The sequence below is a fragment of the Choloepus didactylus genome, chromosome 6 (genome assembly GCF_015220235.1).
Source record: "Choloepus didactylus isolate mChoDid1 chromosome 6, mChoDid1.pri, whole genome shotgun sequence".
Taxonomy (NCBI): domain Eukaryota; kingdom Metazoa; phylum Chordata; class Mammalia; order Pilosa; family Megalonychidae; genus Choloepus; species Choloepus didactylus.
The window spans coordinates 85,744,707-85,770,124 of NC_051312.1; the positions used below are offsets into that span (position 1 = coordinate 85,744,707).

Below are 25,418 nucleotides of genomic sequence, written 5' to 3' on the forward strand. Positions count from 1 at the left end.
TTGGTTTGAATGTTCCCCCCAGGTTTCTGATCTATTCAAAGCAGTAGGGAACCCCAACTCCTTTAACTTCAAAGGGTTCTGCCCCACCCTAGAAAGTAACACGCTTGACAAACTTTAGAAACACAGGACCAGGAACAGAGGACAGAGAGAGGGAAGCAAGGAGTAAAGCAAGTAAGTATTATGTTTCCAAGAAGCTGTGCCACTCCAGGTGGATGGATAGCTTACTACCGAGGCTCAAAAGCCATTAAATGAAGAGGAAAATTTATTCATTCCAAAGCATAGATTAATGACCATAACATGTCTCAGATCTTGTGTGGCATCAGGACACAGGGGCAAAAGACACTTTCTCTTATTATCTAGGAAGGCACACAAACATGCAGACTCCTGGAATACAGGTGACAAGTACTACCTTAGGACTAAGCAACAGAGGGAGCCTAGGAGAGCAGAATCAACTCTGCTGGACTCTCTCCCACCCACAATCTTCATATAGTCACACTACTTAGAGTCATCTATTTGTACTACACAAGGTGCCTTCACGAAACACCTTATCTGACTTGACCCTTACGAAATAGGTAAGACAGGTAAGATTTACATATATGAAAGGACCAAAATAAGCGACTCATCCAAGACAAGCCGCATCCTCACCGAATCCCTTCCCCCGTCCCCGTTTATGCCGAACCCCCCAAAACTCCAAATACAGCCAACCACGCACCAGCTACATGACCCTGGCCAAGTTAAACATTATAAACTTCGGATTCTCCATCCGTAAAACGGGGATAATAAGTATAATAAGGATGGGAAGATTAAAAAGATGTGCACAGTGCCTGAAACGTAGTTGGTGCTCAGAAAATGTTTGCTGCAGCTGCTACTACCTCTGCTACTATTGTTAATAACAGGCGAAGAGTTCACATTACAGCACCCCTCGGGTACAGGCCTTTCAGGAACCTGGACCATCCCCCATCCCGGTCGCCCTCAGACAGTATTCCACAGACACGCCCCCAAACAGACCCTCCCTCTGGGCACCCCCAAGCTCCTCCCCCTCGGACAAGCCCCTCACTCGACGCCCCCACAAACCTTACCCCCGATTGTTCTCCCCTTTCACACTCGGTTACGAAGGAGGCCTCCCGCTCGCACCGGCCTCTCCAGCAACCTTTTTAGGTCTGGGCATCCCTGAGGATCCCAGGCCCGACGCCAGCCGCGGGCCCGCGCCGGTTACCTGGCCGCACGCTCCCGCTCCTCCTCGCGCTTTCTCCGGATCGCAGCTCGTCGCGGGCTCGCGCCAGCGCTGAGCACACAATTAATTTAAACTATGGCCCCGCCCCCTCGCTCCGCCCTCTGATTGGCCCCAGACGACTGCAGTCGTAAGCTAGGGCAGCTTGAGGACCCGGGAAAAGGAAGTGTGCGTGAGGGCCTCTGGGAAGGAAGGAGTGTCACAACTTCCGGATCCCGGACTGGACTTGAGCCCAAAGGCAACTACAAATCCCACCACCTTCCGCGGTCTTGGAGCCTCTCCTCTGTCTTGTGCCAGGGAGAACTACAGGTCCCGGAAGCCACCGCGGCAGCGCTTACGGCGCCCGACAGGGACGTGGTGGCGAAAGCGGTTACCATGGAGTTGCGCTGAGTAACCCAGAGGTAGTGGGACGCCGAGGCTGGAGGGGAAGCAACTGCGGGTGAGTTGGGCGGGAAAACAGGGAATCTACCCCAGGGGACAAGAGCGCAATGGAGTGGAGAGGGGGCAACACACAAAGACTAGGGGACCTGAGTTACCCCCAATCCTAACCCCCTGTCTCATTGACCATGATACAACACACGTTTGGCATAAGAGATGGGCGAGGGAGGAGGGCGCTGAGATACATACCTATACACATCCGGGAGTGCCTGAGACCCTACCCCGTCACAAACATGAGGTCTCCTAATACGGATGCCTCAAGTCCCTGACACACCCTAGGAGATCTGAAATGCCCTCAGACATGGGGTTGTTTTTCCTCTGAGGAACTGAGACCCTCTTCAAGACCGGGAGTAAATCACGGTCCCTAATTCTGGAGTCTTTGTGCGGGCTTGAAGTATCCCCCTTACTTCCTCTCCCAGGGCCTCTTCTCAGAGAGTCAGTAGGAATCTCCCACTGCCCCCAAGTTACCTCCTTTTCCTCCACCTCCTCCATGGTCTGCTTATCAAAGCTCTACAGTGAGAGCTTCATTCCCTTTACATCCCTCAGACAGATCTATTATCCTTAGTAACTTACCTAGAACTGTCACATCCAGTTTCTGTTTTGACACACATAACATCTCAGTGAGTTGGGGTATTCATCCCCATTTCACAGATTGGAAAACTGAAACCCAGGGAGGATCGTTGACTTGCCCAAGGTAACACACCAAGTCAGTGACAGAACTAAGGCTATACCTAGTTCTCAAACTTCCAGCTGAATCTCTTTAGCTGTGCCTACTACCTCTATAGCTTAAGGACTTGTTCCAAGGAGTAGATTAAACTGCCCCAGTGAGAAGGAACCTGCATGGCCTGCATTGTGTTATTTACACTTCAGCCTGAATAGTTTCAGATCTTGCCCTGAAAGTTTAAATGGGGAAAGGGAATTAGAGAGACTGAAGACATTGGCAATCGAACAGATTTAATTAAACTAAACAGGAAACAATCTGTATGGCTAACACAGCACTCATGTCTGATGCTATCATGATTAGCTGGCCTCTAGCTAGCCCTGATCAGTCCACTTACTATCTAGGCCCACTTTCCCCCTCGCTCTGTATTCTCTTCTTGGGTGCTCTCATCCACATCCACAACTTCATTTACCACATGAATGCAAATATATATGAAAATTTATCTCCCACTCAGCCCTCACTCTAAGCTCCAGATCAGTATAGCCAATTGACTTCTCCATCTCTTCTTCAGGATGTCAATGGTAACCCAAACTCAAGTTCTGAAACTGAACTCCTAAACTCTATACACCCCAACCATGGATCCCAAGCCTGGATCTCTTCCACCTCTATCCACCCGTGTACACAAGCCAAACACCCAGGTTTTATCCTTAATAAGACCTCTTTCATTTCCGTCCATCATGAAGACCTGTCAGTTTTACTTCCTAAATATCCTTTCTCTAGAATCACCATCATTCTTTTGTCTACCCACATCCTTCCTGCCTTACTTCCCAGCTATTTTGTATACTATAGCCAGAGTAATCCTTAAAAATACAAATCTGATCTTTAGTCCCCCCCACCCCACCCCCATTTTGAAATATACTTTGTGGCTTCTTATTGCACTTACCATAAAGCAACATTTCAACGTGGCTCCTGCCTACCTCTCCAGCCTCCAAACTAACCATATGTTGTTCCCCTCCTTCTCTCCCTTCCAGTTCTATGGCATTCTTTAAGGTCTTCAAAATTTCCAAATAACCTCCCAGACTTTGCACATGCTGTTACTTTTGCTTGGAATGCTTGTCTTTCCCCCTGCTACAGTTGATTTGTACTTATCTTCCAGATTTCTCTCAATCATCACTTCTTCAGGAAAGTCTTCCCTGACTGCTCAGACTAGGTCAGATCCCTGAATTATAGCAACATTATGTTCCTCTTCATTATAGTGCTATTCACTGTTGCAGCTTTTGATTTATTTGTTAAACATCTACTACTTGTCACTACTACAGGGATACAGTCATGAGAAAAACATGGTTCCTGTCCTGGTGGAGTTTACTGACATACAGATAATAAATAGATTAATATAATGCTACCATGGCAATAAGTATAGGGTGCAGTGAAAAACTAGAAGAGAGGTTCTGCATCCAGATTTGGGAGTAAGAGTAGGCTCCTCAGAAAATGTGACACCTGAGCTGAGTCTTAAAGTATGAATTAGTAAGGCAAAAGGGGGAAAGAGGAAACTATTACAAGCAGAGGGAGCTATATGTGCAGAGGCCCAGAGGTGGGTTCAGTAAGCTGCAAGTAGATATATTTGGCAGGACCGCAAAACTGGAGGTGAAGATAAAATTATGTGTATAATCTCATACATAGAAAAGTGGAGAAGTGAGCAGGAGCCTGGTGGAATCTTGGGCCTCCCTTGGGTACCTGGGAATGTAACCTCCCAGAATACATTAGTTTACATGGCAGAATTTTCATGACATTCTTTGATTTTTCTTCCACCTGTGGCCCATAAACAGAAACCTCTCTAAGCCAGGCAGTTGAATCAGATCCCCTCAGGCTGTGGATTATTCCTCACAACCTTCCTGTACCATCATGTTGTTACTTGTCAGAGCAGACAAGAATAGGCTACCAATGAATCAAATTCCAGTTGTAATTTTCAAAAACTGAAAACAAATTTACATCAGCTTGGGATTGGTTAAAGCTAAATTAAGTAAAGTTGAAGTATGATACATCATACTATGGAACTCTTCAGCTGTTAAAAGGAGTAAGAGAGTCTACAACAATTTTACAAGAAAAAATAGGTTTACAAAAGAATAGAGTATGTATGCGCTTGTGTAAAAATATACATCATCTTGGTTATATACACATTCCAGGGGTTTGTGTTTTCTCAAACTGTTAATAGTAATTATCCTTAAGAGAGTGAAATGGAGATCCAGACTTTGTTTCTACTTGATATACTTCCCTATGTTGTTCAACTTTATTCAGCTATCGTATTAACTTTTACACTTAAAAAGTTAAAGACATTTCCAGCTTGGAAAAGAAAAAGTTCAGATTCTAAAACACAAGGCAGGTATGCCCCAACCCTGTCATTCATCAGATCAGCCTCATCAGATGAGCAAGGTCCTGGGATCTGGTCATGAGGCAGAATAGCAGCTGGGAAGGTCTGACTCCAAAAATATAGCCACAGGAGTAAGACAGCATCAAGGCCTCGGCAGTCCTCCCCAGCAGTCAGACCCTCTATGTGTCACCTTGAAGATACCATTAATTTATTCCTTCATTTCTTCTTTCATTTTGCCATTTATCAATTTGTCCTTAAAGCGTTTACTGAATACCCATTGTTTGCGAGACTCAATGCAGGGTCAGAGAAAGAGGTCTGACTGTCTCTGTCCTCAAGGTTACAGGGAAGGAATGGGAAATAGGTTATAAAGAAATAAGTGCAGAGTGCAACTACTTACATTTATTGAGCACCTTCTGGAGGACATACAACAGCTCTCAGGGTAGAGTTTGTCTCTGTTTTACAGATGAGGAAACAGATTGCAATACAATTTTGTTCAAAATATAGTGGGGGCATTTTGGTTAGCTATTGCTGCATAACAAGCCACCCCAAAACATAGTGGCTTAAAAATTATGCATTTATTATTGATTCCAAGCTTCTGAGTCAGCTGGGTGGTTCTTCTGGTCTTGGCTGGGCTCACTCATATATGTCTGCAATCATCTGTGGGTTGGGTGACTCTCCTGATCTTGACTGAGGACAAGCTGGCTATAGGCTAGTCCAGGATGACCTCAGCTGTGATCACTGGCTTTCTTTCTCATCTCTCATATCTCTCCAGCAGGCCAGCCATGTTCTCATGGCACAGGCAAAGATCAAGAGGGCAAGTGCCCTTTTAAGTTTCTATTGCCTCATATTTGCCAACATCCCTTTGGCCAAAGCAGGTCACATGGCTGGGCCAAGAATCAGATGAACTACAAAGTCACGGGGCAAAGGGCTGGGTACAGGGGAAAAAAACATGAATAGGGATCATTAATGCAACCAAAATAAAACAGGACACAATTATTTTTATCTGGAAAAGAAAGGCTTCATGGAAGAGGGTACACTAGAGCTGTGAATTGAAACATGAGAGAGTATTCACTAAGTGGGCAGCTATTACTTGGAACTGGGTGCAGGCTGGTTTGTCACAAACCAGTAGGAATCCAGCAAGTCTTTCTGCGCTTGTGACAGTCAGGGTTTTATTACTTGTTTCTTGGCTTCATTCCTTCTGGTCAGACACGGGGCAGCAGGCATTCAATAAATGTTTGTAGAATTGAATTGAATATCTTACTATGAATGAGGTGTGGACTCAAACAGCTGAACCTGGGAGCCAATTGTTAGAAAGAGAAGCTTAGCATCAACTCTACCAAAACAGAAATCCTTGTATTTGGCAATTTCTCATTCATTCATCCTACAAACAGCCTGGGCTACTGTTTACATGGACAAGACTAATAACCCTTTCCATCTGGCAAATTTATCCAGCTACCTGGGACTCCTTTTTTAAATTATTCATACAATAAGTATTTATTGCCTGCATTTTGTGCACCAACCTGAGCGCTAAGAACTGGGAATGTTTTGTGAATGAATAAAGCTGTTTCTTGGGAGCAGACTCCATTTTTAATGCTAACTCATCCAGAAAAAAATGCATCAGGTGAGAGTGCTAGACAAAATCAGAATTTCTTAGGAACTGTGCTGAGTTCTCTGTTGGTCAAGGAGGCTAACTGGTAAAAAATTTGGCCTTAAATATTTTAAGCTAAAATCCATGTCCAGTATTGCAGAATTCTGGGGTCCCAACCCAAGACCTACCCAAAGCCTAGGGCAGAAAATGCTTACTTAGAGAAAAGTATCCAATCCTGCTCAAAGGCATCAAACCTGATATTGGTGCTCAAGCAGGATGGGCTTCTGTCTGGTGAGAACATACACCATTTTCTCTTTTTACAAAATAATGTGTTCTTTGTTGTCTGCCCATAGATTTGGTGTATAAAAGATTCAGGTCTTCCTAATCAATGTCCTGTGCCCAGCCGGCCAGTCCAGCATTTGGCAGAGAATTTAGCTGTGAAGTGACTCGAACCAGCACTTCCCCTAAACTCCATTGAGACTGCTGCTTTTTGAGAGGAAGACAGTCACTTTCCATTCCTCTAAACCTGTTAAACTCTATCCTTGCATAACTTAAAGCACCAAAAAAAGGAACTTACCCAAACTGTATTAAGTTTAACCTGAATTACAAGCTGTTAGGTCCTTGGTTTTTCCACTTTAAGAACATTTGCCAATTTCATTATCTCTGCATAAAACTATTTGCTTCTTTGAATCGCAAGATAAAAATCACATATCCCTTTTTGCTTTGGCTGCCAGGAAATTCAGAGCTAAATTAGCTAATTAGCTGAGCTTCCTAAATTCCCTGGTACCTCTCTCTCCCCCATCCTTTAATCTGGCTTCTGAACTTTCTCTTCCATTTTTAATTACATCTGCTCTGTCCAATACAGTAGACACTAGTCACATATGACTATTGAGTACCTGATAACTAGTCCAAATTGGGATCTGGTGTAAAATATCTTAATTTTTAATACTGATTACATGTTAAAATATTTTGGATATACTGGGTTAAATAAAATATATTATTAAAATTAATTTCACCCATTTCTTTTTACTTATTGTGGCTACTAGAAAATTTTAAATTACGTCTGTGGCTTACATTATACGGGCAGCACTCTTCTACAGATTGTCCTGTTTCATGAGTGTATTAATGTGAACTATATTGAATGCTTTTGGAAAGCAGGTGGAGTAAATGCAAAGGAGGTGGTGACAGTGGATGGAGTGAAAAGGGGAAGTTAACTGGATGTGTACTTTTCTTTGTCAGTCTGTGTCTTTTGTATATGCACATACAAAACTCCTTGTTAATGTTTGTCTTCAGCCCTCTTCTCCACAGGTGAGTTGGTTCTCATGGCTCTCCCATCTCCAGCCAAACCTGTTCTTAGCTTTACTTTAGCTAACAAGTTGGAAAGGGTCTAATAAAAGATACCACACTGTAAATGACTGATAACATTGTGTTTACCCCTTTCAGGGGGTATTTCCATTTTAACAGGGAACAATCCCTGAACCCAAAGGAATGAATCTCTAATGGTGGAATTTCAGGCATCAGTGACAGGTGAGTGAGAGTGAGATAGACTCTGGTTTTAAGTGTATGTGTGTATTCGTGCGTATGTCTACACTCAGGATATGGCTGAAGGTAGGGTCTGTGTATGACAAGGTAACGGGGTTGACAGGCAGGCTGAGCAGAGAAAGCAGCAAATCCCCAGCTGGGTCAGACTGCAAAGGGCTATCTGACATCAGATGCAGTTCTGGCCTATAGGCATTTGTTAAGTCATAGAATAGTCCAGTCACCAGAGGATAGGTACCAAGGCAGTCTCCATGGGAACCACAGTGGGGTAGAGAAAAGGGCTCAAAGTAGGACTTAAGAAACTATCAATGCAGTCCACAACTGACTCACTGGCTTAACTTTGGGCAAGTCCTTTCACCACTTGGGTCTCAGTTTCTTCATCTGGAAAATGGAAATGGGTGTTGTAACTATCAAATAAGCCCTAAGAGATGAAGATGCTCTGAGAAGTAGAAGTGCCCTACAAATGCAAGGAATCATGATGAATATTTTAAAATGGAAATGCAGCCAGGGAGCTTGGAGTAGGGGAGGGTAGAGAACAGGGGCCAAGGGCTATGGGGAAGCTTGAGGGGCCAAGGCCCCATGTACCTGGAACACCAGTCCTTCTCTGTCCTCCCAGGGCCCATACTTGCACACAACAAATGATGGCCTGAGAGATGAACAAACGGGACCACATGAAGACTTCGGTACAGGAGCCCCCCCTGGACTACTCCTTCAGAAGCATCCACATCATCCAAGGTCAGCCCACAGAGCGCAGCATTCCACTCACCACAGCAGTTGGCCTGCTGTGGGCCCAAGGGAGAAGCCACAGGCGCCTATTGAAAAGCCTAAAGAGATTTTTCCTGTATGCCTGCAGATTTGTTATTGTTGTCTTCTTGGGGGCGGGGATAAGGTGTAGGAATGGAAGGGTTTGGCCTTTTTAAAAATTAGCAGCAAATTTGAAAGGAACCAGGGGACTCAGTAGTTGATGGATAATCTTCAAACAAAGCCAGACTATGACAGAAAACTTAGGTAGAAGAAAATCAGGAAGGCAAGCTATCAGGTAATAGTTTTATTCTCCTGTTTTTATCTTGAGAGAAGAGGAAACCAGTGAAAGGAAAACACAGGCTGCTGCCGAGTCCCAGCCAGCAGGCAGAACCCCATCTCCTCAGGGACATGCCTATTCTGATCACTGGTTGTAAAACATGAGAGGACTTGTTATCAACAAACTGGCATGTTTCCAGTTTAAATATTTATTGACAAATTTCTTATATTCTTTCCAACCATACCCAAATTGATTCATGATCACCCACACTTACTGCAGGTTCCAACACTGCCCACACTCATTCCCATCTACCATTCAATATATTTGTAAATGAGTAATTATTAGCCTTCAGGAGGGGACACAGGGCTCTCAGCAATATCATAGTCTCAAGGAGTCATCAGTTCTTCCCAGGGAAGTTCTGCCACCCCTGGCTTTTGTTATCTGGTCTCATAAAAGCGTCAGTACATCTGTCTTCACAGAAGACATGTATTCATCCACATATCCTAGCCCCATTATGTGGCTTTAGTCTTCTCTCTCAGGCAATTGGTGTCCACTTTAAGGCCAGCAAGCTGGTGAGTAGTTCCTCAGGAGGCACTAGCCTTGGCTTGGGTTTAGAACACTACTTGGGCTGGCATCTGCCATGATGGTAACTCAGTTTGTTCTCTCATGAGCACACACACCCCTACCATGATCTTTATTGTATACAGCATCACTTCTGATTGATGTAGTCCATGTTTCACAAGGGTTTGGGCTGCAATAATAGCTATGTACAAGATAGCTGAGGTTACAGAGGAGGGACGTTAAGTATGGCTCCTATGTACCCTAGAAATGTCCAGCTCTCAAAGGGGAGATACAGCTCTGCCCTCATTGGAGTCTTCACAATGAGGGGAGACAAACTACCAAAGATAAGTCCACAGCACAAAACATAATCTGTACATTCAACTGTTAAATATCTACTGAGCACTTATATACATATATGTATATTCTGGTGTATACATATAGGTGACAGGCATTGTACTTCTTTTTGAGTTTTTTGTTTTTTTTGGGGGGGGTGTGTATTAGGAGAGGAGGAGTGGTGCATTCCGACCCCAAAAGGCACTAGGTCCCCTCAGGTTCCTTGGAGCTTCCGGAACACTTACTAAAGATGGGTTAGAAGACAGGGTAGAGTTTGGGGGTACTTAGCACAACTCTATTTGGACCATAGAATCTGAAATGGCAGTGATTTTAGAAGGCATCTAATCTGCACTACCTCTAAATTATAATCCTCTAACTTCTGCTCACAAGTTAGTGGTAAGGGCATCTCCAATACACATATACCAACCCCTTCCAATATGGGATGAAGGATGACCCAAGTTCTTCATGTCAAACTGACTTCTGCAACCCGGGAACAAGTTGCATGGCAAACCTTCAGATATAGGAAGACCAGATCATGATTTCCCCAAGTCGTCTTGGGGCTGAATGCCCCCCAGCTCTCTGAACTTTGATATTCATGGGCCAGTTTGCAGACCCTTCAGTGCTCCTGGACTACTATGAACAAGAAGTTTTGACAGAGGTCCTCATGCAGTGCATGAGTCTGGGGGGAGCAGTAACCTATAGTAGTAACCTATAACCTGGATACCCCACCCCATCCCTGATTAACAGTAGCTCCAGGTGGCCTCAAGTTTTAGGCAACCTTATCTCACCAGTGACTCCCTCTGATCTTGGGTTCAGCCCCTGCTTGGAGGCATTCCCAAGCTGCTGCCGCATCAAACTGGGTGATAGTCCATGAGTTAGCTTATTTTAACTTATACTTGTATTCAACTGTCATTTCTTCTTAAGGTTTTCAGTCAGGAGGTATGTGTGCAGGGGTCAGGATGAGGAGTCAGGATGAGTTTATTGACAAACTGGAGTACTGTGCTTCACTGAGGCAAATAGCCCCCTTCTGCCACCTCCCGGCAGTCTCAGACCCAAAGTGTAAGATCCTGCTCTCTCCAGGACTCAGACAGAGCCCTCCGGTGGATGCTGACTGAACTGCAGCTGAGGAGAGGAAGTTGATGTTGGGTAGGGGTAGAATGAAGTATGTCCAGTAAGAGGGCTGAGGGGAAGGTGAAGACAGGCTGGTCAGATCTGCCGAATTCCAAATACTTCCCTGAAGGCAGCTTTGGACTAGTAATCAAAGCTTTACCGATAATGGGGGGGAAAAGTCAACTCTGGTTCTGGCTCTGCCAGTGACTGACCCCATCCTCTCTCTGGACCTCATTTGTTAGGAAAAAAAAAAAAAAAAAGGGTGGGGGGAGCCATATAGAGGAGTTCTAACCTCTTTCTTCCAGCCCCCACCCTTTTCCCTCTCCTCCTGAGCCAAATTTTCAGTGTGCTGTTTTTGCTACATGCTCATTATATTTACTTTCCTTCCCTTCATTCTCAAACTCACTTCAGTCTGGCTTTTGCCCCCATGCACTTGTTCATTTCACTGAAAACAGCCCTCACCAAGGTCACCAGGGACTTCTTAGATGCCAGAACTACTTTTCAAAACTGCTTACTGGATCTCACTCCCCCTACAAACGAATAAGTCCCAGTCCATCTCTAAAACTGCACTCTTCCTGCCACCTGTCCACTCCTGACTCTTAACTTCTCTCATGGCCCCCCTCTCCCTCCTTGACCCTCTTTACCCTCACTCTCCCTGAGAAATCTCATCTGCTCCCCTAGCTTGTATAGCCCCTATGCTAATGATTCTCAAGTCTGTCTCCTGGGCTTAAGACCTGCATATCTACCTGTTTGCTTGGCTACTTCACCTGAATATGCTATAGGTACCTCAAACACACCAAGACCAACCCTGAACCCATGAGCTTTCCAACTCTGTCCCTCTTTTGCTAATTCCTTATCAGATAATAAAACTGGTACCCAAACCAGAAACCCAGCACCATCTCTGAATGCTCCTCTATCCTTACACCCAGTCCATCATCAAGTCACACTGATTGCAACTCTCCCATAGTTCTCTATCCCTTTTACCATCATCTTGTTTCAGGTCTCTTGCCTGGATGACTGAAACTGACAAATTAGTCTTGCAGTCCACTCCCCCCTAAAATCCATACTTCACAATAATGCTTCAAAATTATCTTTCAAAAATGAAAATTTGGGTCTTTAAACCCACCACTGATTTCCCATCACCTGCAGGATACAGTCCAAGCTCCTTAGTCTGACATTCAAGGCCTTCACAACAGGGCTACTACCTCCTTGCTCCCCTTGCACAACACACACACACTCACACAAACATCACCATGCTATTCAGACTATGCCCTTGCTCATGCTGTTCTCTTACCCTTTCCTCCCTTTTTTGCCTAATCCACTGAGATCCAGCTTAGGCATCCTTTCCCTGGGAAACTTCTCTGAGCTCCTGTACTGGGTTAGGAATCTCTTCTGTTTCCATGACTACTACAAAGCACTTTCCACATTATATTGCCAGTTTATTCCCATCTTGCCCACACGAGCTCTTGTAGGACATAAGCGTCTGCTTCATACCTGCACTATTATTCAAAGCCTGGCACAGAGTATGTCTCCTTTTGCTTACCATTGTTTATCAAGTATCTGGCACACAGTAGTTACTCAACATTAGTGGAAGAGAAAGAAGACATGAGAGTCCTAAAGACTCTACTAGTAGATAATTGTGGATTCTGTGCTGTAATCTTGGTTGAAGCCCAGCAACTTTGGTTCTCAGTTTCCTCATCTATAAAATGGGAGTGGTTTTCCCCCCACACCCTTATTGAGTTGCTATACAAAGAACCCAATGAGACAGTAGACATGAGAGGGCCATGTGACCTGCAAAGCTAAGAGCCTGGGATGAGAAATCTTGAACCTTTAGTTGAAACTTACTGACTACTGGGTCCTATGGGACAGGGTCCTGAATTAACAGCAGATAGGGTCACACTAAGCTCAAGCACAAAGCCATGGCCCTGTCAGGCCCCTCCAGCTCCAGCTCAGGCTGCTAACTCTCCCAGCTTCACCCCTCCCAATCCTCCAGAGCCAGGAAGGCAAAGATAATGTATCCAAGCTTCACTCTGCCCCTGCAGATCTGACAAGTGAGGAGCCAAGGACAGGGCTACGACCACTGAGGCATTCAAAGTCAGGGAAGTCGCTGACCCAGTCCCTGTGGCTGAACAACAATGTTCTTAATGACCTGAGAGACTTCAACCAGGTGGTCTCACAACTGCTGGAGCACCCAGAGAACCTGGCCTGGATCGACCTGTCCTTCAATGACCTGACTTCCATCGACCCTGTGAGTTTCTGGCCCTGAGAGTTATCAGGGTGGGCACAAGGCCACCTTGTCCAGCACCCAGCCTCTCCACTTCCCAGGTGTCATTAAGGAAGTAGCAAGACAGCATGGTGCGGGGCAAAGCACATGGCTGTGGGTCAGACACATCAGTTCAAATCCTGGGTTTGCCTCTTACTGGCTGTGTGACTTTGGGCAAGTTATCTAACTTCTCAAAACCTCAGCCTCCCTGTCTGAAAAATGGGGATAATATACCAGCTTCATTAAGGTTTTGTGAGAATTAAAGTAGTTTAAAAAATCAACTGACACATAGGAGGCTGAAGTAAAATGGTAGCTCTCATTATTGGACACCCACTGTGTCTTGTGTGGGATTTTGTTATGGAAGAAGCAGGAAGTAAAAGTACAGCACTTGCTTTCTATGAACCTCAGACCCAAGTTTTAAAAAATAAACAAAACTGGCCCTTTCTTCCTGTCTAGGATCGCTGGTACGGGGGGAAAAAGCTGGAGTGTGACTTGGAAACTGTTCCCTTAGTGTAGTGATCTCAATTCAACTAATATTTTTTCAGTTTCTCTTATATGCCTAGTATGATGCTTTGTGTTCCTGTCTCCCTGCTGTGATAGAATCTTAGATCATCAAAGCTGGAAAGGTCCTCAATGAAGGGGCAACTGAGGCCCAGGGAGAGGCAGGGACTGGCCCAGTCACCTGGCAAGTCAGTGACAGAGCCGAAACCCAAGCCCATACCTCCTGCCTCTCAGATCACGGCTCTCTTTCAGTGTGATGCCCCTGTACCCCTTAAAAGGTAAACAAAAGTAGGTTAGAGTCATCCAGTATGGCTGTGGGGGGTGGAGGGCAAGTTATTCCTCAAACTCTTCCTTCTCTGTCCACATGACAGTCCTAAGCATAGATCCAGGCCCTTGACCAGCCTGGTTTTCGGTGTCTTTCCCCAACAGATCCTGACAACTTTTTTCAACCTGAGTGTCCTCTATCTCCATGGCAACAGCATCCAGCGTCTGGGGGAGGTGGATAAGCTGGCTGTCCTCCCTCAGCTCCGGAGCCTGACACTTCATGGGAATCCCGTGGAGGAAGAGAAAGGGTATAGGTAAGTGCCTTGATCACAGAGCTAAGTTCTAGCTAGGTTCCCCTGAGGAAATGGGGGAGGGGAGACAAGAAATTCAGACCATTCTTCTGCCACACTAAGGCCAGGGAATGGAGCAGCAGGCCTTAAAGTATTTCTTGCTGTCAGTTGGGATAAGCCCCATCTCCCCAAGACTTTACCCAAGTCCCTCCATTCCTTGCAGTCACGGAAAACAGCAGCAACTGGTGGGGGGGGGGTTCTGAGGGGGGGGGGCTGGCCCCCAGCCCGAGTCTTCCCCACAGGCAATACGTGCTGTGCGCTCTGCCCCACATCACCACATTCGACTTCAGTGGGGTCACCAAAGCAGACCGCACCACAGCTGAAGTCTGGAAACGCATGAACATCAAGCCCAAGAAGGCCCGGAACAAACAGAATGTACTCTGAGGTTCCCAAGACCCCAGCATTCCTATAGGCCTGAGAATGGTCAACTTAGTTTGACAATAAATGTGATTTGAACTGTTCAGCAGAACAGAAGTCACTTGTACCTTATAGCTGTGCCGTCCTACTCAGGCAACTGAAGGAGGCACTGGAGGAAAATGCCTGCTGACCTCAGTCACAGGAGACCTGGGTTTACTGCAGGCCTTGAGAAAGTTATCTACCCTCTCTGGGTCCCTTTTTTCACTCAGCCCAGATATCCTGGGATTAGAGTCAATCAGTAATTTCCAAACTCTTCACAGAGTACCAGGGATCTGCAGAGCTGCCTCAGAGGCTTCATGATGTGAGGCCAAGAAGGTGGGCTGTGATCTCTCAACCCCACTTCAAACGTATCAGAGTAGTTCCACTATTATGTTTGACATTTTGGGATTTTGCTTAAGATTTCACTTGATAAAAAGATTCTTCTGCTTAAAACATTTGTTTGCTGACTCCAGATCAGGTGCTCCCAGCAGAGCTTGGTCTGGTCCCTACGCCTGCCCTCCACTCCTAGGCTGCTGGTAATTCCACCAAGTCTGAGGCAGTGCCCCCAACAGTGACAGCTGTCCCAGAGTCAAGTCTGTCCAGCTTTGACAGTATCTCCATCACTGGAGAAAGGACAAGTCGAGTCTTATCATCCAATCTGAGGTTAACCTAGGTTGAGTCTCAGCTAAGACCTGGGAACACTGCATCCCCTTATCTCCTGTGCAACTCCTTAATGCCCCTAGAGGACACCCTGTCCCCCCATGTCACTGCTCAAAAACTTGAGTAGCCAGAAGTAAGTACTAGGCTGATGGGCAGGACAGAGGGACTGGAACCGGCACACAGATGAATACATTTCCTTTATCAAGGGTGACAAATCAAAACAAAAAGAAAAAAGACCAAACATGTAAAAACCCAGGGTGCTAGAAATACAAACTCAATTCATTCAAATTCAAGCTCGTCCAGACCCTGGTCACAAACCCTAGTGAGGTGCATGTGAGCACCAAGTCAGGGAGAGAGGGATGGGAGTGACTCTGAGGCCAAGAAATGGGGTGGGAAGAGGGTCCCCTGGGCCTCCAGGTGATTACCACCCCCACAGTGGTACCTCTACCTTCCCAGTGACTATGAAGACCTACCAGGCCCCGTCCTTTTGGTCCCCACCCCACCCCTGGCCAGGGCTTTGAAGGCTAATTCCAAACGGTTCTACCCTCCCTTGCTCCATCCTCATTTGCTCAGGCCTATGGCCTCACTCTTCTCTTCCTTCTCCACGTTCTTCTCCGTGATTAATAGCAGGTTAGGGTACTGTATAAGCCGCAGTGAGGCTGGGGGCCAGGGGAGGTGGGATGGAGACGGGGTGAAGAAAGGAGAAGAGCTGTCCAAGGACCCCTCTCTTCATGGGATCCCAAACTGCACAACCAGCTCCTCTTTTGCGTCCACACGGATCTGAGAAAGTGCACTGTAGGCATAAGCAGCTATCCTGGAGACCTGAGACAGAGAAGGGTCAGGAAGGAGAGGAACAGAGAGATGGGTGAGAGAGGAGATCAGGAAAGAAGGGGGGGAGGATGGTAATGGAGGAGGGAGGAGGGAGGAGGGAATGACAGAAGACAAGACACAAAAGAGAAAGGGATGGGAAAGGCAGAGGGAAAAGAACAAAGGGGAGAAAAAGAATAGAAGTTGAAGGTAGGAGATAGGAAGAATATAAAAAGCAAGAGAGTGAGATGGGAGTGAGTTGGGGCCCCCAAGCTACCAGGGCCTCTAAATCCACTTCCCTACCTCCTTTGAGGATGGGAGAGTGAACCCTTCTGCCATACCCTGGGCAGGGTAGGAAGGGTAGGCTGGGCTGGGGCATGGGGTGGCTCACCTGCTGCAAGTCGGAGAAGGGGATGGGCTCGCTGGCCAGCACTTGGTGGGGCTGGCTGGTAAGAGATGGCAGCGGCGGCAGCTTCTTCCAATGGGTCAGGCTGCTGCTCAGCACAGCCAGGCGGGTGCTGGCCAAGAGGGAGGGGTGGGTGTGGAGAGAAACAGGCTTACAGGGGGTCTCAGTGCATTACATATTCACTATATGCCCACCTCCCCTGGCCTCAGCACCCTCAAGAGCATAATAGGGCAAACAGACCTAACTTGAACACCTACTGAGGCACCCAAACAAGCCTGATTTGGGGTCCAGGCTCCAAAGCTGGATCAGGGAAGGGGGCTAGGGAAGAGCCCAAGTAACCTGTGGGACTGAAGCTGGCCAGGTGCTCACCTGTACTGCCTTGCCCGGTCCATGTACTCATGCTGCTCCATGCCCTGGGAGTCCGCAGCAGACACATCAATGATGTTGCTTTGCAGGGAAGAGACAGAGATGATGTGACAGGTGCTCCCGGGAGGGACAAACAAGACTTACTGGAGGGCGTCTGACTCCAGGGCTATCTGATATCAGTGTCCCTGCCTGCCCACTGGAGAGGCACCTCTCCCCACTGACCTTGTCCCAGCTCCCATGTCCTGGGCCCAGCAACCTCTATCCCAGCCTTTAATCTGTATGGAGAAATTTTGCCACAGGCCTAGTCCTGTGATGCTTACCTGGCTGTCTTGGCGAGGATGGAAGAGAGCAGGGCCTGCTCATCTGTGCGAGCAGAAGGCAGGCTGTGGTAGTTGGGCTCAGCTCCATTGAGGGCTTTGGTGGGGGGGCTGCTAGGATCCAGCAGCAACTTCCGCTCCTCTCGATCCTAGGAGAGGCCATGGTGGAGAAGTCAGGTTGGCTCAGTCCAACCTACCTTTCCTGAGGCGCTCCTTCTCTCAGCCCAGCTCTGACCTTTAAGCACCAATTACATTTTTACTAGGAATATTCAAAGTGCCCAATTTGGTGGAATGTCAGATAGGACTCGGTTCCTGCCTGCCTGTGGAAGCTTGGCTGAGTTGGCACAAAAGGGATGAACTGGAATGGAACTGAGCATTCCCAGAGGCCCTGAAAAGACAGACAGAGGCACTTAGCCTGGATGAAATGGCCCAGTAGCCAATGACAATTCTGAACAGCCCTGGAGCTTCAGAATAGTCCACCACCCAGTGAAGAAAGGATAGTTGAGGCTGGAAGACACAGGAGTTGTGAGCTACTGAGAAGAGTTTAGAGGGGAAACTGATGCAAGTCAGAAGCCCATGAATGGCCCTCCTGATCCCCCAGGACCAGGCCCTCCCCAGCAAGGCCCTAAGCCCCAAGGAAAAGCAAGCCCAACCTCTCAGTAGCCATTCCTCAAATCAGCTCAGGACTCCCAACCCCATCCTCTGGATCACACAGTCTAAGTGTGCTCCCTTTGTGAGGACAGGTGCCTTCTATTCTCAGGTGTTCACCATCCTCTCCTCTGAGGCTCTCTATGTATGTTATTCCCAAACCCAAACTGAGTATACCTGGTGTATCCTGACCTGAACAGTAGTGCTGTTTCCTCTCTGTCAAGCCACCATTGATGTGTCCTGAGAGGCTTCCTTAATTTTCAGCAGCCCTGTTACCACTAGCCTATGCTAATCTGGGGCCAAAGAAAGTCTTCCCAATCCTGTGTAATTCTGTAAGTATTTCTTCTTGTCCTGTTTCATCCCTTCTTCTAATCTACTATAATCTTTCTGGATATGATTCTGCCTTGAGCTCATCAGCTGCAAATCCCTGCTGACTTTGTGTCAGCAGCAAATGGATAAGCCAACCTGTTGGGTATCTTTATCCAAGTCATAAAGAGGACGGGTGCCAGGACAAAGTCAAGGACAGGAGAACCATCCTGGCTAATGCTGACTCACCAAACCTCAGTGCCAAACCCTGAATGCTCAGTGCTCCTCAGTGCTCCACCACAGGCCTATCTCAGCTCCTACCACACTTTCCTGCTGCAGGCTCCCAGCTCCCCCCAGCCCACAACTCTCCTAACCAGGGCTACTTCCTCCTGCCCTTTCTGTCCTGCCCTAGGCAGGCCCAGCCTTTTTACCTCACTCTTCCTCCTCAAGAGTCGGTTACCCAAGTGTACTCAGGCCATTTGATCCAGTTCCCAACATCACAAGACAGAAGCTGTAAGCTTCTATCTACCCCTTCACTTCCAAACTCCAAGATACCCTCTTTCCCTTCCAAAGACAAGGCACAGGATTAAAGGGCTAGAAAGACAAAATGCTTGCCAAAGATTAAACTGTCTCTAAGAAAGCCGACTCCATAATGGGGCCTGAGTTTGCTTCCCTTATGTTTGTCCTTCCCTCAGCCCCACGTTAGATGGATCTTCCTACAGGACAGGGCAGTTTCTCCCCTATCAGGAGTTCTCCAAGAACAAGATTGTTTCCTTGAGACCTAGACTCCCAGAAGACCATCAGAGTTGACAAATGTCACCCCACCCCCAAGGGCGAATGGAGCATGAGAGAGGCAAAGGCACTATGGCTTGTCCCCAAGTCAATGTAACCCAGGAGTCAGGGTTTCACTGTCTACCCTTGCACAGACACAGATGTCCACTGCCTGTGAATGGCCACCTAGTCTGTAAGCACAGCTGGAAGAGAAAGCTGGGCCGAATGGACACCAGAACACCGTGGCTATGCCACTTCTCAGCTTTGTAACCTTGGCTAAATCACTCAGCTTCTCTGAACCTTTTGCTCCCCTGTAAATAGTGATAACCCCCTACCTAGCTGATGAATGTATAGTAAGAATCAAATGAGATAAATGTAAAAGCCCTTTGCAAACAAATTGTTACACACTTTTTTATTATTATTATAATAAAGGGGCAGAAATGAGAGTAGGAGAGGAACTTGTCCAAGAGCTGAAAGAGAGGCTTGGGGGCAGAATCCCCACTCCATGACAACAGGATAATGATAATTACTGCTTTTGCCACATGAGTCCTCAAATCATTAAACAATGAGCAAGTGCCTTCTCTGGGGGTTAGAAACAGAAATGATAGCCCATTAAAGAGAAGATGAAGATTAAGGACACCACTCTATTCAGCCACAAGCTGGTATTCTTTCTCTCATGAGGCATTAACTCTTCTTGACTCACTCCCTGCAAGAGTCCATTGTTCTGCTTTAAGGAACAATTTCCCACTTCCAGATGCCTTCTCTGGCAAGGTCTTTCCTTCTCCAACCTCAGCGACTGAGAGGATACACAAATTCCTGATTCATCTCAAATTTCTCACCACTCTCCCAGTAGGCAGGGATATTGTCTCCTCCTCCTCTAACAAGCTGGGGTGAAGTGAGAAGAATGGAGCATGATTCATGTCTAACATAGGGCCCAGGATATATGAATATATACTCAACGGGTGTTTGGTCTATTAATGAGGGCCAGGTCTCCCACACAAATGACATTTTCCAAGTTTAAATCCTTAATCCAAGAACTGGGAAAGGACAGACTTTCCAAGTACCACTGACAATCTATTTCTGTGACCATCTTCCCCACCAGAATGTGAGCTACTTGATAAAATCTATTTATTGTCTCTGCACCCAGAATGTACTGAAGTGTAGAACCAGCCTTAGAGGCGATCAAAAACGTTGAGTAGCCATCAATTTTGAGACTTCATCCTTGGAAAGTTCTGCCCCTCCTCAAATGAGGGCAGGGATTAAAGTGGGGAGAGAAGTGAGACCCCCACCAAAGGGAAGAGGAGGCACTTAAAACTGTACAGGTGTCCCCAACCTAGTACTTTCTCCCAGGAGGTCAGATCTACAGCCAAATTCTCAGGGGAGGCACCCCTCTCGCTAGAAGAATCCTTAGGCTCGAGGCAGGGACTGCACTGAGGGAGGCCAAAATCAGTACCAAATAAGCACCCCATCCACCTCTCTTCCCCCAAATCCAGCCAAATCTAAATCCTATTTGCTCCTTTCCAAACAACTTTCCCACATGTACCGCGGCCCTCATTGTCTCTACCTATTAAATCCTTCACTGGCTAACTCAAATGCTACCAACTTCCAGAGACCTTCTCTGGCAAAGCCTTTCCCTTCTCCAGCCTCAGGGACTGAGACGATACACAAATTTCTGATTCATCTAGGGACAGGCTAACTTACAGCCTCCACTTACCCCCGTCTATTACGGATTCATAACGCCCGCTAAAACAAGCACAGAGAAGGCACGGGAAGCTGAAAAGGAAGTGCTTGTCAAGGACCTAGGGTGAAGATCCTTGAAGTTGTAAATAAAGTTTAAAGGCAGACAGAGAGAGAGAAGGGGCAGGAGCGAGTAGTTACAACGACAGCCTGCAGGCCCCCAAGGCACGGACTGTGCAGAGACCTAGGGTTTTAATAAGAGCAAGAGCCCAGCCTGGCCTCCTGTCTGTAACCTGTCCCCTTCAGGCCTCCGTACTAGCGAGCCCCGGGGTCCGACTAACCCCTCCCTGCACGGTATTTTTCTAGGCCCCACGCCCCAGGGTCTTAGCCCTGATTCTCAAGCCCCGCCCGCCCCGGCTGCACCTGATCCGAGTCCTCGTTCTCGCTGCTGTAGCAGCACCCCATGGCCGGGGTCGGGCCGGGCGCTCAGGCCGCGCCGAGGAGGGACGGCGTCCGTCAGGAGCCTTTCCGGTCACATGACCCGTGGCTGCGTCCCGCCGGCAACCTCCACCCCCGTGCCTTCCCCTTCCGAGCCTCTTCGTCGCCACCGCCAAGCCCCGCTTTCGGCCCCGCCCCACCACGTGATCGTCGCCAGCCAATAGGAAGACTCACCCTGTGGATTAGACGCAGGACACGTGACGCGAGGAAAGGGCAGGGTAGATCACGTGGCTTTATCTTTTCCTAGTTTCTAAGCTCCAGAGCTACTCTTTGGTTCTAAAAGACATGTAGAATCATTAACACTCGAGTCGTGTTATGTGTTTATGTGGCCTCGGGACCACCTTTCCGGGCCAGAAAACGAACTCTTATCCCAAATGCTGCCATTATACTCTCTTCTAAGTGCCGTGCGAGGGGCGAGTAAAATCCAGGCCCTACACTCCTAGAGCTTACAGTCTCGGTGCACACACTTAAGTCCCTGATGACCGGCGCGCGAGTCGAGGTGGCACCCAGAGGCGTTCCCAACCTGGCCTGAGGCCTGAGACCTACTGGAAGAAGGGACAGTATGCCTTCACCAGCCGAAGCAGGGTGGGATGAGTCCTGGTGAAAGAGATAGAAGCCTCGTCACTTGTCTCCTTGTCCTCAGCCATCTATCTCCCTTCAATGCAGCCATTTCAACATAGTAATCTAACACATGAAGCTGACTATCAATCCTTTTTTTAGAACCCTCTCGTATGTTCCCTTGGGCCCTGAACACTTGTCCAAGCCTGCCAATTCAAGATCTTGCAGAGCCTGAGACCTGCATCCCACTCCAGGCTGGGGTTGAAGGGGGTGCAGCGGGAAGGGTACTCACCAGCAACAGGGAAATACTTAGTTTCCCGACTGACTTCTTGGACTTTGCACATGCAGCCTGGTACACTGTCTCCCTACTGTACTTTTGCCAAGCCAATACAAATAAACTATCTTCTTCATTACCGTCTTTGACCCCATTTTCTGGGCATCTCTAGCTCCCTGGGTTTAATCCCTATCCCGTGTTCATTTATGAAGTCAGTATTCATTTATTATCAACAAATACTTTCAGGGTCTACTATACGCCAGGCACTGTTCTATCTGGATATGTAGCAGTTCACAGAACAGTCTCAAATCCTTGTACTCATGGAGCATCCAATCTAGTGATCACACTGTTTCATATTCTCTGTTCCTGGTCAGTCTATTCTACCAAACTGGGAGTTCCTGGAGGACAAAGGCAGAATCTGACTCTTCCCTGTGATCCAAGCATAGGTCATGCTTAGAGAAAACTTGAATTTTGAGTTAATGAATAAATGGCAGCCGCCCCCCCCCCCATCACCTTGGCTCACACCATCCCCCATGTTCTGATCCAAGGGGTTGCAGCTACCAGTTCCAGTAGCTCTTATTACCCCTCAAATCAAGACCCTCGAGTTCTGTAAGTTCTTTGAGGGCTCCTAAAGGGTTGAAGACAGCTCTACACTGTCTCCGGATCTAGTAACTCGAACCACAGGACTCAAGTGACAGCAGCAGCCTCATCATCAATAATTGAGAGCAGGTTCAGCCTCCTGCCTCAGAGTGCTCCCCCACCCAAAGTACTCCTCCTGTCCTGTGCTCTGGTCTTCCCCAAGAAGCCTCCAGCCCAGGTAAGCTGGGACCTTGAGTCTGGGTTCCCAGGCACACTGGCTTAAGCTCACCATTACTCACCTATTCACACCCATTCATACACTCTCTCTCACCTTTCATTTTTAGTCTCCCTCCACCACTACCACCACCACCAGGGTCCTTACAAGGGTCAGATCTGTAGGAGGAAGAGGCTGGCTGAGGGCATGGAAAAGGAGAGGGCACCCATCTCCCAAAGAGGACCCTAGGGAAGAGGGCTGAGTAGGGGGAAAGTGTGGGGTGTGTGTATCTGTGTGTATACTTATGTGCAGAGAATCCTGAGGGAGAGAATAGAAGAGGGGAATGCAGGGGGTGGGAGAGAGGACTGGAGAAGAAATATAGAATCAAGGTTTCCTATCACCTTCAGGGAAGAGTAAACAGAGGGAGAGTCCTCGGATGGGAAAAAGGATATTTTACCTTATTGTATAAGTGTTTTGATTGACTTTTACTGAGGCAAAAGGCAGTGACAGTAAAAGGAATTCCAGACCACAAAGCTGTGCTCTCTTGCTACACAGTGATGGGTCAGAGGAGACCAAGTGATGGGGGGCAGGGAGGACATCCAGAGAAGAACTGGTAAAAGGAGTCTGAAGAAGGGGTGACTATAGGAATGAAGGCAAATAGATGAGGGGAGAAAGGTGAAGATGGAGCTGGGGTCAGGACGGGGAAGAGGGATTTGGGGACAGCGTGGAGTCCTTGAAAGTACATGGGCTTGGGATCATACCAACCCAGCATATCCCAGTTCTATGTGACTCTGGACAGATAGCCTTTCTGATCCTTGACTTGTAGAATATAAGAGTAATAATTGCTACTGGTAAGGGCTGCACAAATGGCAGGCAAATCATTGGTATGGATTTTCCTCCCTCCCACCCCAGGGCACAGGAGGGAACCATGTCCCCTGCCATCGCACTGGCCTTCCTGCCACTGGTGGTGACATTGCTGGTGCGGTACCGGCACTACTTCCGGCTGCTGGTACGTACGGTCTTGCTGCGGAGCCTCCGAAACTGCCTTTCAGGGCTGCGAACCGAGGAGCGGGCCTTCAGCTACGTGCTCACCCATGCCCTGCCCGGGGACACTGGTCATATCCTCACCACCCTGGACCACTGGAGCAGCCACTGTGAATACCTGAGCCACATGGGGCCTGTCAAAGGTCAGTGTGTTGTAGCTTTCTGCTCTAGGAAGCCTTCCCAAAATGACCGTCTAGGACCTGCCTCTGCCTTACTGTGTGAAGTGGACCCCAGCTGATTGGGGGTGGCAGTGAGGCAGGTGAGCATTCTAGATCCCTTTCTATCAGGGGCCCTGCATCCAACTCCCATGTCTTTTGCAACAGCCATCTCATTGTACAGGTCAGATCCTGACCCGGCTGGTGAAGGAGAAGGCTCCTACCTGTGTGCTGGAGCTGGGAACCTACTGCGGATACTCCACACTGCTTATCGCCTGTGCCCTGCCCCCTGGGGGTCACCTTCTCACGGTGGAACGGGACCCACGTACAGCAGCAGTGGCTGAAAAACTGATCCGCCTGGCTGGCTTTGATGAGTGCACGGTCAGTCCCCCACCTCCTAAAATCTGGTCTCCTCTCTGCCAACCCTAGGCCTTGCCCAGGCCAGGCCTCCCCTGTGGGGGATCCCACCTACAGAGAAGGAAGCAACTCCGTTTAGAGGGCTCTAATCCTGGAGGGTATGTGAGCTCACGTTCTCCTGTCCCAAGTCATTTACACATATTTTCTGCTGAGTGACAGAAACAGTTAAGAAGTTGGTCTCTGGCTTCTGGCATATCTGGTCCCACATCTTAGCTATGCTTCTTGTTAGCTGTGTGACCTCTTCATGGGCAGAATGGGAATCACAATAGTGATCCTGACTTCTTGGGCTGTGAGGCCAGAGGAAACATGGGCACACTTGTGGGGACGTAGGCCAGGGCTTGGTATGGAGTAAGCCAGATCCTGGTGGGGTTTGGGATGGGGGAGCATTCCCACTCATCCTCACGTCCAGCTCCTCCCACCCCCAACAGGTGGAGCTCATCATGGGTAGCTCAGAGGAGGTGATCCCACACCTGCGAGCCCAGCATGGGCTGCACCAGGCAGAGTTGGTGCTCCTGGCACACCAGCCCCGATGTTACCTGAGGAACCTGCAGCTGCTGGAGGCCCATGCCCTGCTGCCAGCTGGTGCCACTGTATTGGCTGACCATGTACTCTTCCCTGGTGCACCCCGCTTCCTGCAGTATACCAAGAGCTGTGGCCGCTACCGTTGCCGCCTCCACCACACGGGCCTCCCAGATTTCCCTGCCATCAAGGACGGTATTGCCCAGCTCACCTACTCTGGACCTGGCTGAGGTCCAGGGTCAGGGGTACTTAGTGCTGCCCCACCCACCCAAGCAAGGACCTCAGAAACTCCTCTCCCGTTTGTAGCTTGACACATGCTGAGCTCAGGACTAAGGAGGCTCTCCTCCCACCTTTGCCCTCCCTCCAGGCTCCACACTGACCTGAGGAACCAAGCTCTGTCAGGCTGCTTGGTCCCACTGGTCCCCCTCCTTCCAGAGAGAGCCATGGACTGAGAGGCAACAGGCCTGAGCTCCCAACCCAGTCATTCACTGGGTGACTCCAGGAGTCCTTGACCCCTCTTCCCTGAGTTTTAATCCTCTCTTCTAACACCAAGGGAACAGGTTGAGAGAGCTCCAGGG

General features: G+C 48.1%; 3 protein-coding genes across 6 annotated transcripts in view; 1 reads left to right on the top strand and 2 right to left on the bottom strand.

Moving 5' to 3' along the window:
• NUMA1 (nuclear mitotic apparatus protein 1) overlaps positions 1-1,285 on the bottom strand; it is a 99,611-nt gene extending 98,326 nt beyond the window's left edge. Inside the window, exon 1 of one of the 2 annotated variants that reach the window (XM_037840509.1) lies at positions 1,217-1,285. The gene's annotated coding sequence lies outside the window, so the exon portion shown is untranslated. Of the gene's footprint in view, positions 1-1,079; positions 1,156-1,216 lie in introns of those variants that run through there. The other variant, XM_037840510.1, reaches the window with a different exon arrangement.
• Positions 1,286-1,418: 133 nt separating this feature from the next.
• LOC119537905 (leucine-rich repeat-containing protein 51) lies at positions 1,419-25,070 on the top strand. Of its 3 annotated transcripts, XM_037840516.1 has the most exons (8): positions 1,419-1,670; positions 7,730-7,813; positions 8,442-8,560; positions 12,893-13,098; positions 14,044-14,192; positions 23,618-23,892; positions 24,089-24,285; positions 24,750-25,070. In XM_037840516.1, exons 3-8 carry the CDS (start codon positions 8,479-8,481, stop codon positions 25,068-25,070), a joined length of 1,230 nt encoding a protein of 409 aa, XP_037696444.1. In that variant the 5' UTR covers positions 1,419-1,670; positions 7,730-7,813; positions 8,442-8,478. The 3 variants fall into 3 exon arrangements, with proteins under 3 accessions (XP_037696444.1, XP_037696446.1, XP_037696445.1); XM_037840518.1 differs by lacking the exons at positions 23,618-23,892; positions 24,089-24,285; positions 24,750-25,070 and adding an exon at positions 14,471-14,689 and having other exon boundaries at positions 1,432-1,670; XM_037840517.1 differs by lacking the exons at positions 1,419-1,670; positions 7,730-7,813; positions 8,442-8,560; positions 12,893-13,098; positions 14,044-14,192 and having other exon boundaries at positions 23,634-23,892; positions 24,089-24,311; positions 24,731-25,070.
• LAMTOR1 (late endosomal/lysosomal adaptor, MAPK and MTOR activator 1) lies at positions 15,463-21,193 on the bottom strand. Its single transcript, XM_037840519.1, has 5 exons — positions 21,006-21,193; positions 17,184-17,329; positions 16,867-16,944; positions 16,483-16,609; positions 15,463-16,106 (listed from the first exon to the last, which is right to left on the bottom strand). Exons 1-5 carry the CDS (start codon positions 21,045-21,047, stop codon positions 16,014-16,016), a joined length of 486 nt encoding a protein of 161 aa, XP_037696447.1. The 5' UTR covers positions 21,048-21,193; the 3' UTR covers positions 15,463-16,013.
• Positions 25,071-25,418: the final 348 nt, after the last annotated feature.